This window comes from Typopeltis vanoorti, chromosome 22 (genome assembly GCF_054136105.1).
Source record: "Typopeltis vanoorti isolate ZY-2024b chromosome 22, IOZ_Tvanoo_1.0, whole genome shotgun sequence".
Taxonomy (NCBI): Eukaryota; Metazoa; Arthropoda; class Arachnida; order Uropygi; family Thelyphonidae; genus Typopeltis; species Typopeltis vanoorti.
Window position 1 is genome coordinate 78,814,076 of NC_143570.1, and position 13,069 is coordinate 78,827,144.

Here is a 13,069-nt window from a genome sequence, read left to right on the forward strand (position 1 = left end):
AGCATATATCTATGCGTGAGGTAAATCAATAACAACATTGCAAAGTTATAAACTATTAAAATATACAGGATAACAGCACACATCAATTTTTCTTGGTGGAAAACTTATAGAACAAATAAAACAATCTATTCGGCTATTTAGCACAATTTTTAGTGAAGATGGCAAGTTTTAATAGGGAATGAATGAAATTTAACTGGGTTTTCTATGTTTAGAGTTTACAGCATAGCTCATAAGAAAATAGAGTTACTCAGTTAAACCAGACTGAATAAATGTAAATGAAATAAGAGAAATTAGCTCAAAGACTTATTGAGCTGTATACACAAGATGAGCACATCTTCAAATAAATAAATAAAAATTAACTTCTGAATCTGAAGGTTGAATAGTTTAATTTCTTTAGGATTTACTATTACAAGGGATAAAACAGTAGACAAGGTTACTAAGGAATAAATAGATAAATAAATAACTTATGTGCAATAAAGCACTAGTAGGAAAAACTATCTTATTAAAGATAATGAACAATAAATATTAAAATAAATCTTATGTATAACTAGATAGTTAGTAAAAAAAAGTGTATAAGTTTGCAAGGAAGTAATAAATAAATAACACTACATGTAATTGAAATTAATTAGTAAAAAAAAAAAAAAAAAAAAAAAAAAAAAAAAAAAAAAAAAAAAGGTACAATTAAATGAATCTAATGAGGTTCGGTGTAGTGGTTGAGACAGTTGTAGGTGTCCTCCTGCAATGAGTCTTCGGACTCCTTGGAGGTGTCAGGAATAATAATAATAATCTATAGACTCTCCATATACAATATATAAATACAATCTGTATATGATTATATATGTTAATATAATAAAATTAGTTTAATCCTTTATCCAAGTGTGAGCAAACAAAGTTTGCACCTGAAAGTATCTTCAGGACTGGGGTAAGGTGGTACAACACCAGGGCAACTCGTTGCAAAGGTGGAGCAAGCTACCAACACTCCTATCTCAGTATCTCCTATAATGCAAAACATAATGCAAAACACATCTCCTTGCAGATATCTCAGTATCTCCTATAATGCAAAACACATCTCCTTGCAGATATGTCTAATGTTATGCATTAAGGGAAGGGCCACTACCCAGACTAGTTTCGACCTTTATTGAGGTCTCTTCAGTGGAAGCCAGGCCCAAGTGGAGATACCAGGCAGAAGCATTAGCAGGTCATCTCCACCTATAGGAGTTGCCAAATGGTGTGCCACCCTTTTTTAATAAATTACTCTGGATTTAGAGAAAGATGCTGAAAGTTTATTTTTCACTTGGTTAGAGTATAATAAAATTAGTTTAATCCTTTATCCAAGTGTGATATCCAAGTGTTGTACCACCTTACCCTAGTCCTGAAGACACTTTCAGGCACAAACTTTGTTTGCTCACACTTGGATAAAGGATTAAACTAATTTTATTATACTCTAACCAAGTGAAAAATAAACTTTCAGCATCTTTCTCTAAATCCAGAGTAATTTATTAAAAAAGGGTGGCACACCATTTGGCAACTCCTATAGGTGGAGATGACCTGCGAATGCTTCTGCCTGGTATCTCCACTTGGGCCTGGCTCCCACTGAAGGGAGACCTCAATAAAGGTTGAAACTAGTCTGGGTAGTAGCCCTTCCCTTAATGCATAACATTAGACATATCCGCAAGGAGATGTGTTTTGCATTATAGGAGATACTGAGATAGGAGTGTTGGTAGCTTGCTCCACCTTTGCAATGAGTTGCCCTGGTGTTGTACCACCTTACCCCAGTCCTGAAGATACTTTCAGGTGCAAACTTTGTTTGCTTACACTTGGATAAAGGATTAAACTAATTTTATTATACTCTAACCAAGTGAAAAATAAACTTTCAGCAATAAATGTTAATAATCTGTAGAAATTTAAGAACAAAATGGAAGAATCAGATAATCTGTTTGTCGGGCTACAGCAGGTTATTAAAAGCACTAAAATAGTGAATGAGCTCATTAAAGAAATAATGAGGACAGCAGATTAGGATGTACGATGGATAAACCACAACTCAAAGTTGGGCAGTGGATTCTATTCTCCAATTCCACATCAAGAAACCTGGGCACCCAAAATTGTACATAAGAGTATAGATGTGGTCATATCAAAGCCTACTTATTTTCTGCTACTCTGTGTACTTTTTAACATCAATGTGACATTTTCAGCTTTGTCCAATTTTGTAATATGCCCTTGCACCTTCAAATTTCTATCATTACTCCCAAATCCATAGCCTCAAAGTTTCTTGTAGTCCATTTCCATCTATGTAATACATGCCATGTATTTTCATTCCAAACTGCATAACTTTTAACTTTCACAAGTTGAACGGGTAATCGTTACCCTTGTCCAAACTACTCCTATTATTATTGTTATTGTATAGGCACCTCCATGAGTCCAAAAACTCATCGCTGGAGACCCAAGCTATCTACACAATACCTATCACACCTCTCATGAACCCATTAACAGACATGAGGTAAACAACTGCTATTCCTATTCAGATTATTTCCTATATCGTTTATGTGCAAAATCAACAGTAGTGATGTTAGCATAAAATCAAATGACTCTGGAAATGCATTCCATTCATTCTATTCATTCAAAAACTCTCCAAGCAAAAAAATATAGTCCTCACATCTATACTAACCACACTCCTCAACTTCCGGGAATACATCCATGTTCATAGAAAATGCATCACCTCCTGTAACAATGTTTTTTTGGTATTTAAATTTGAATGCCTACTTAAAAAGAGATAATAACACAATAATTGTTACAAATAATGAAGAAGGTAAGATAAGATTTTTATTTTTATTTTTTATTAATACTTGGCTCTTTTTAGTACAAGATGTAACATAATTAGGAAATGACAACAAACTTGACAAATTTGCAGATATTTCAAAATGGAGTAGACAGTGATATTTTCACTGGAAAAACAAATACCAGTATCAAAATTTAGTTTACCTACACAGTTTTACTAACATTCAAAGCTAAAAATTCAATTTTTACTATTTAGTACTTCATAGATCCTCCTCTAGCATTTATTAAAGCTTGGCATTGGTGGGGAATTGAAAAAAAATAAATTTTCTGATGGATGTAACTGTCAATTCATGGTTCCATATCCTTATAATGGCTTTTTTGGCACTCCTGAAGTGTTTCACCTTCTGCTTGTGTATTTCAGTCTCCAGTTAGTATTTTTGTACCACAAATTCTCAATCGGGATGAGATCTGGGCTGTTTCCTGGCCACAGTAGTCACTGAATCAAGTATTCATTGAGCTACTTATTAACCTGCAACAAAAACTAAAGCTTTTTTAAGTACTAAACTCAATTTGTATGGTACATTTTAGGGTTCTAATAGCATTACTTACACTTTTTTACCCTATGACAAGGGGCAGAGTCATCCTGAAAGATGGAGCTCATTGTTACATAAACTGGCTTATGATAATAGGCAGCAATTGTAAAATTTTCTAGTATACTTGTGCATTCACTGAACCTTTTGTGAAATACAAGAGACCAACACCGTGATACAATATGCAGCCCCAGATCATCTGACCGGCTGAGAATTTTTCACCTGATCATCTTGAAAGTGTTTGTTGCCGGCACCCTGCTGATTAAACTTTTTCTCATCAGAAAAAATTACTCTTTTCCACTGATCAGGGGTCTATCTGGCATACCCTTTGAACCAATTTAACTGAGCCAATCTCATTTTTTTTTGGTTAATAAGGGCTTTTTTTAGGGCTCCTGGCTATCAGTCCCTGTCAAACGAGTCTTCTTGTGATAGTTACAAAGCTTGCTACAACTCTCGTTTGTTTTTCCCAATCCTGTTTCAGTTCTCTGGTCAATGCATGGTGATTTTCGAGGCAGAGTCACTTTAGAACTTGATCTGGTTTAGAAGTGGCTTTCTTCCTGTCTCCCCCCCACCTCCAGTTTCCTTCACTTTCGATAGCAGCTGTACCACAGTGGATTGATCACAGGACAGCCCTTTTAGCTATTTCACATGAAGAATAGCATTCTCTAATCAAAGCTTTAATCACACTTTTCCTGCACGGTGTTAACTCCATGTAACTAGCCATAGCAATCGCAGCAGGAAAATGTGAAAACTAGCTCTTGATGTCTATTTAGAGCATTAAAAATTCTGATGCAATAGCAGCAACTATTACATTATACAGAAACCTGTGGGAATAATAGATGATGCAATACAGTGAAAATAACTAATGATAAACCAATGAAAATGACCATTTAACTACTAAAAACTATATTTATGTAAGGTGATGCAGTTTCTATGAACATGAGTGTAACCTCTTGTTCTTCCCCCTCTTCCTGATAAGTGCTAATACATTCCCCTTACATAAATCCTATAAAACCCTTTAAGTAACTGTAATTATTTCTATCATATCCCCCTCATTTTTTCTACTTATAAACCAACAACTGTAACTCATAAATCCTCAATCTATCTTCATAGGGAGCATTCTCTAGACCACTCACCACCTTGGTCGCTCATCTCTGAATCCAATCCACCACTTCCTCATACCCAAGAAATTCAGGTGATCAGACCTGAATACAGTAATCCAGATGTGGATGTATCAAGGCCTTATACAGAGGAATAACAGCTTCCTTATTTCTGCTTGTTAGTGTGCTCTTTAATATCCAAGTAATCATATGTGCTACTTTCACTGACTCATCGACATGCCCTCTAAACTTCAACACTATTTACTACCACCCCCAAATCCCTAGCTTCACCTATTTCCTTTAGTAAAGTTCCATCAATATGGTACACAGCTTATAAACTAACTAATAATTAAGGAATTGACAGTGTACACTGGAAATATAAATTAAATAAACTTTAATATATACTTTCCGATATTCACGAATGTCCCCCTCAAAGAAACCTTAGAGCTAATCCAAGCTAAATTTCCTCCCGATATCTCAGCCCTATTTCAGTTTACAATAAACTCAGGCTATTTCATTTGGCAGGAAAAATTCGACAAACAAATGGAGGGGACAGCCATGGGTTCGCCACTTTCCCCACTCTTGGCTAACTTCTTTATGGAGACTTTTGAAGAGAAAGCCTTAAACTCAGCCCCACAAAAATCTACCATATGGCTTCGCTACATTGATGATGTGTTCACTATTTGGCCACATGGCCCAGATTCACTCCTCTCCTTCCTAACATACTTAAACAACCAACACCCTAGAATCAAGTTCACCCTGGAAAAAGAGGCAAACAATAACCTTCCCTACCTAGACACACTAGTCACCCGCCAACCTGATGGAACCTTGGTTTTCTCAGTTTATAGAAAACCCACCCATACAGGCAGATACATTCACCAACAATCCTATCACCCCCCCTCACAACAATATGGAGTTATTAAGACACTATTCAACAGGGCAAAAATAATCTGTTCTAATGATCAAGCCCTAACTACTGAACTAAATCACATCTGTGACACTTTCTCAGCCAATGGCTACCCCCCCCCAAAAGAATCCAAAAAATACTTAACCCAGTTATCCACAACCCACCACCCCCTCCCCTTCACAAAAAAGATTACTCTAGATCCATCACCATTCCCTACATTCGAGGCACATTGGAAAAAATCAACAAAATCTTAAAAAAACATGAATGACTTGACCACCTGTTACAGACCACATAGAAAATTGGCATCCCTTATCCACTCCACTAAAGACCAACCACTTCCCCTAGACCTACCTGGTGTATACCAGGTCCCTTGCAGCTGTAAACTGTCCTACTTTGGCCAAACAGGCAGGACAGCAAATATCAGAATCTCAGAACACAAGGATTACATCCGATTTCACAAGTACAGCCACTCTGGGCTTGCAGACCACGCTCTGGATACTCGCCGCAGAATAAGATGGAAGAAAGCAACAGTAATACACCGCAGCAAGTTCAAATATGAAAGGCTATTCATGGAATCAGCCTCAGCCCTTAGGAACATGCCAAACCTCAACAAATTTGGATGCATGAGACTGCCCCAAATTTGGGAAACATTTATCAGAAGAACTTCAGCCCAAAGGCCAAGAACTACAAATATAGCCCGCCAGGGGGCACCATCAGGACTTTAGGGAAACGTTAACTTCCTAGCTTCGGTTCTCATTTGCTGTTATGTAGTACTTATGTGCACGTGAGCTTATAAACTATTTATCTGAAATGCATAAGTTTACATTTCTCCACATTAAACTGATATCCATTATCTCTTTTGTCCATGCTTGACAGCCTATTTAAATCATCCTGCAAACTTTTCGGGTTGTCTTTATTAATTATTACTCTACCCAATTTTGCATCATCAGCAGACAGCTGATATTTCCTATATCATTTATGTGTAAATTAAACAGTAGTGGTCATAATACAGAACCTTGCAGCACACCATTAGTCACCTACTTTCTCCTGTATTCTGCTACTATATACACCACTTTCTGGTATCTGTCCATCAGTCGCTCTCTTATTCATATAACCAGTGTCATATCTATTCCCATTTGTCCCAATTTGCATGACACAGTTCCATGTAGTATTATACCAAATGTCTTTGCAAAATCCAGCAGAATCAATGTATAGCCATTTCCTTTATACAACTCAGCTGTCACTCTATTATAAAAAAAAATTAGTAAATTACTAAAACATGACTGATACTTCACAAAGCTATACTGTTCCTCAGAATATTATATTCTTATTCACCCATTCTGAATTCTCTTGCATTGACAAATTTAACAGTACTTTTACTACCACTCCTGACTTTACTGATTATTGGTTATAAGTTGCTACTGTGTCTTAGAACCTCCTTTATGCAAGGGATTTTTCCCCCCCTCTTTCCACTCCCACAGGACTCTACCAGAGCCGAGACTTAAATTAAACAGCCTATTCAGAGGCATTGCTAGTTTCTTTGTATATTCTCTTACAACACAAGCTGGTATCCCATCTAATCCCATGCATGCATTTACATTGAGATTCTGCAATATCCTAAGATCCTCCAATTCAACCACCTCTGTTCTCACATCAGTCATTATCACAGCAATAATCTCACTTGGATGATATACCCTTGCAAAGTGGTCATTCAGTAACTCAACTATTTTTTCTGCTTCTGTCAATTCACTACCATCAGCACATGTTAAAGTTATCCTTCCATCACCATTCTTCATCTTCTTACTTACCATGTAACAAAATAACTGGAATTTCCTTTAGCCTACTCAGCTAATTTCTTCTCATAATTTGATTTTTCCTTCCTTATAACACCTGTCATCTTTCTTATCTGACCTTTGTACTACTTGTCAGCTTGCTGATCACCTTTATTCTTATATACTTTTTTTTTTGTAGCTTCTGCTTAATGCTATTTATCCATCTATCTCCTATGAACTATAAACATTCTTCCCTTGCAAGGTTTTATGTCACGGCACAACTTTCCTAAACTTTTCATAATTACCTACTTTGTAGTGCCACATATTCACTTCCACATTTTGCATTTTCATAAATTCCATATTTTGCAGCCTTCAAAGTCAAGACTGCATGATCATTCATCCCCAAGCACAGGCAATGTGGTTACCTTGGTTACAGATAGCTCTTCTGATTCTATGACCAGATCCAATGATCTCATACCCCAAGACCCAATATCACATGTTGCTGCAAAAATTATCTCTTAGTACATTTATAAATTCATTTCCATTGTCATGTGATCTCTTCTCCTTCCAATATGTATCCATGGCTGAAATTCCCCATAATAATTAATCTACTTACACTCATTGTGCTAATTTGTTGATGCATGTCTTTCACATCATCCCCGGAATCCCCTGGCCTATAGCAGCAAACCAACCATATATTTTTTCAATTCGCCTCAATCTCACACCAGATTGCCTTGAGAGACATGCTATTTACTCACTGTCTCCTACTCTTTTTGACAGCACTTCACTGCTGTCATTAATAATACCTTCCCCTTATCCCATCTTCTCTATCCTCCCTGAAAATACAAAATCCTTTGCATTCTTTCTTTGTAACTATATTATCTGCTATTAACCAAGTCTCATTAATACCTATAACTTTTGGATGACCCAGATGATGCAGGCAAACCATCTTCTTCCATTTTAATAAATGAATACTGTATGCCTCCCATGGTTTTTAAGCAGAAAGAGAAAATAAATGAATAGCAAATAACTGGGCCACTAAAAAGTCTTCTCTGGAACTCCTGACATCTTTCTGGTTGTACTCAAATGTTGTGCTTCAGAGCAAACATCTCTATCATCTCTCAGTCTTCTATACTCAGCTGGCACCAATCCCAACATGTGCAGGCATATTTCCTACCTATTCCAAGAAAGGGAGATAAAAGCCTGTCATCCAACTACTGACCAATCATCATCATCCTTATCAAATTAATGGAGAAAGTTGTTAGCAGTCAATTTCACCACTAACTAGAAGGCCACCAATCTTGATCTCTTATCCTTCATCACCCATCACTGGGCATGCCATGAAAAGGTTTGGAGAAACATGCCATCACCCTTGACATTTCCAGGGTTTTTCATCTTGTTTGGCATTGAGGCCTGCTTACCAAACTACCTTCTTTGGGTGTCTACCTGCCACTCTGTAATTGAATAGCTGGCTTTCTGTTTTCCACCATGAGATACTGGTGTCATGGTGGAAACCTTTCTCTCTTCCCTACCTTTCACACCAATGCCAAAGTCCCTCAGGGCTCCATTTATCACCTACCTTCGTTTTCCTATACTATACAACTTACTCTCAATTACCATTAATCCTATCGATGTCTTTGCCATACACCCTATTCATCCTATTCTTTCAACAAACCATGTAGTTCTCAGATATCCCAAACTGCAATTAATGCCTTAAAGCACTCATTGCACTCATTAATTGATGTACTCATCATGGGAGGTGTAGTGACACTCACCAGAAAGTATCTATTGTAATGAACCTGAAAAACTCATTCACCCTCTTAAAATTTGTAGCATACTTCTGCAATGCATTCCACTTGCCCACCAATCTCCATATAAAAATTCTGCTTTTCACTCTCTTGTTACAACCTCTTTTACTTACTGTGTTGCGATAGTATACATTAAATCATGGAAGCAATATGAATAAACTGAGACATAAATCTAAATACTCACTTGAGTGTGCTTATATTTTTAGACTTTTTATCCTAGATAATCATGTGATGAACTATTGAAATAACAGCCACTGTGTGTGTGTGTGAGAGAGAGAGAGAGAGAGAGAGAGAATCGCTAAAGTGTGTGTGTGTGAGAGAGAATCACTAAAGTGTGTGTGTTCTTGTTTTAAGCCATAAACAGTAGTGAGCCATTACTATTAGTGTATCCAGAGTCGGAGTACCATTAGCTTCAGTTTCCAGGATAAATTTCCTGAGCTAGATGGAGTTTTGATTTTATGGAGAAAACATCTAACTCTGTGTGTGAGGATCTCCAAACAGCAAAGATGTCATTCAATAACTATAAATCTAAATGAATTCAGTTTTATTTTCAGTGTATCAGGCCAAATGTGCTACTGAGAGAACAAAAATCTACACTATATCATTTTCTGTAATGTATCCTCAAGACATCAGAATCATGTTTTACACCAAAATATGAGATAAAAACATAACATTGATTTTTTTCTTTCAATGTTTTTATTCAAAACATTTATTTATTATTTGTTTGGACTGAAATTTTAGAGTTACACATTCTAATCTTATTGTTAACTTTTCTTTTCTTCTTCATTTCATTTCATTGACTTCAAAATACAATACACTTTAAAACTTTTCAAATATGTTATTTAAACCACTACTTACCATACAGTACCTGCTCTAACTGCTTGAGAAAAAATTAATGCTGTTTCTATGTTATTGGTGATTACTCCAGCTGACAAACCATAAGTTGTGTCATTAGCTCTTTCCAGTGCCTCCTCCAGGGTTTTAAATTTCATAATTTGCTGAACTGGTCCAAAAATTTCTTCTTTAGCAATTCTCATACTGTCTGTTACATCTGAAAATACAGTAGGTTGAACAAAGAAACCTACATTACCATGGCGTCCACCTCCGCATTCCAATTTTGCTCCTTCTTTCTTACCAGATTCAATGAGTTCTAGAATTTTATTGAACTGATCAATATCCACCTACAAACAAATAAATACACATATACATATACAATGTTAGAAAAAAAAATCACACGCACTGTGAATAGTTTAAATTTAAATAAGTCATGTGTTATGCTCAGTTCTAGTTTACAGAGCAATATTATTGTCATAATGAAACCTTCTAAGAGTTAAACCGTTATTAACTATGACTTATTAATTATGTCTTCATCATTGTCGTCGTCATCTTCATCGTATGTTATGCTTTTGCGGAGGCCTATACATTTTACCGCGTAAGCTTCCGTAACCAATAATCCCACGGAATAGGTTGTTTGCTCCTTATTCCTAGTAGTATCCCATGTCTGTCAAAGCGTGTGTTCATGGGCCGGTTTGCCTGCTTTGCAGGAAGAAAAAACCCTGCTGTCCATGCCCAAGACCAGCTAACTTGGCTATGGCTGAGGAAGATCCTTCAGCTCTTCACGTCATCAACAGGAATCAAACTTAGGATACTCCTTCCCCTCCTTCCCTAGGCATATGGCTGCGAAGTGCATAGCCACTTAGCTAACCGCATGGAGACATTAACTATGTGGAGGATTAAATTAATGTTAAATAAATTCAACATGAAGACTCCCATCTCATCTTCCTTCAATGCATTATGCTCAATTGACTGTTGTGCCCAAGTAAATTAGTTTCATAGAAACCTAATTATTACCATGATATGGAAGTTAATCCCACATGCAAAGTCGGTATGTTTGTGATATGTGTGTATCAAAGGTTCTGGGAATCTGTCACTACATATTAGGCTGGTTAAACAAACTTTATTTAAAAGAGCCCTTATAATGATTCTTTGTAAAAGGCGTTAAATCTGCCAAGAACACAAAGTCATAAGGAACAAATTATGGATCCTACACAAGAAGATATACATCCCAAATCAGCTGCTCTCAGCAATAACTAGCATGTATCAAAACAATCAATGAAAAAGTTGCAGAATGTAACCTAATAAGCAGAGGAGTGTAACAAGGATGCTTATGCCCAGTGTAATCACTTATTATATTATTATTTCAGGTGAAATAATAAAGAAATGAAAGGAGGTTATAAAAAACAGCATTGAAAGTAGATGATGGAACTATATTCCAGTGGTTTACTCATGACTGAATAATCATAGCAAGGAGTGAAGATGAACTCTGGGGATCAATATTTTTTTTAAACATAGATGCTCAAAAAATTTGGAATGCAAACATTATTATTCCAGACCACAGAATCACTCATTGTAGGAGGCCCATCTTAGACAACAAAGTCTATAATACTAACTCCCCCCCCCACCATTTACCATCTGCAAATTCACCACTTCATCAGACAACAAATTCCATGACACAACCATCTTCCATCCAAAAAAAGCCACTTCTCATCCTAATACTCACCACTTACTTTTGCAACTTCAGGGATGGTCTCATGTCCTTCCTCCTTTCCCTTGTTCTGCTATATCAAAAATGTCTCCTGTGTCAATCCTGTAAATACCTCTTGACAACTTAAATGTCTCAATCATGTTAGCATTCACCAAACTCTGTAGTCTGCATGTCATCAGTCTATCCTCATAATTAACATTGCCAAGTACTAATATCATCTTGATTATCCACCTTTGTACCATCTTCAAGCAAAATTTATCCACTCCAATCCTTAGTGATGAAATCTGGATACCATAATCCAGATATGATCTCATCAGAGTTTTATACAAAGGAATCAATATTCTTTTATCCCTACTGGTCAACATCCTTAGTATTGCAACAATTCTCTGGGTTACTTTGACCACCTTTGCAATATGTGCCCTAAACTTCAAATCTTTGTCAATCCCAAGATTGCATGCCTTGTCTACTTTCTCTAGTATAGATTCACCAATAAAGTATGCAGCCTCCCATCTGCGGATCACAGATTTCAAGTCTTACATTTATTGCATTAAACTGGCATCCCAATTCATTTACCCATCGATCCTGCTTATTTGAATTCTCCTGAAGGGCTACCACATTAGTGGTCTTACTAATAACCTTTTCAAGCTTCAAATCATTTGCAAACAACTGAATATCTCCCTGCAATCCAGTGACAATATCAATTGCATAAAGGTTAAAAAAAAAGTCCCAGTTTTAACCTAACCTAACCAGAAAGAAGGGAAGAATCTGGTGTTCATCTTTTTAAATCCTCCTGGCACCTGTAAAGTTGCATAATATTCAAATTTCATGCATTTTGTGTCTACAATGTCCCTGATGGCGAATTTTGGAACTACTTTGTTTTTAAATTTTTTATCAGATATCACTTCTGCATGATACACAATGTATTCCTGCAAAGCTTTGCAGCATTTGGATCACTGGATGGCAATCCACAAGGCTTCAAACAGAGATACTTTAATGTTGACCACACTGTATTTCTCAAATGCTTAGTGAAAAGAAATTACATTCTTGGTTTAATCCTTTTCACTATTTGTATATGGGAAATATATGATTTCTGCATTACTTCCACTTTGCTATCTCTTCAGGGTCTGGCTTCCACTGATGAGACCTCAATAAAAGTCACAACCAGTCTGGCAGTGGCCCTTCTCTCATAATGCATAGCATTATACATGTCCAAAATTGGGAGGGGGGGGTGCATTATAGGATACTAAGGTAATTGATGTGAAGACATTAGCCTCTATATACAGTAGTGTAGTTGTGAAGATACTTCACGTGTAAACTTTGTTTGCATGCATTTGGATAAAGGATTATACCAAGAATATAATTTCATGGTATCTTTAGTTTATGGTATAATTAAATTAAAAAACTTGTAACATCTAGGTGGATTGATGGTCAGAAGTGTCACAGAATACTAAAATATAAGATATGACAATACTGGTGTCTTGACTGATAGACTAATTTGCCAGAAAATTATTGATAGGAACTTAATAATGAAAACTCTACATGTAGTTCTATCCTGTATACCCTAACCTGTAT

At 36.3% G+C, this 13,069-nt stretch overlaps 1 protein-coding gene across 1 annotated transcript in view; it reads right to left on the minus strand.

Moving 5' to 3' along the window:
• Window positions 1-13,069, minus strand: part of LOC150094508 (aldehyde dehydrogenase 1A1-like) — a 164,900-nt gene that overhangs the window by 20,762 nt on the left and 131,069 nt on the right. Inside the window, exon 9 of the mRNA XM_090411990.1 lies at window positions 9,811-10,133. Coding sequence (XP_090268116.1) covers window positions 9,811-10,133 — 323 coding nt within the window. The remainder of the gene's footprint in view (window positions 1-9,810; window positions 10,134-13,069) is intronic.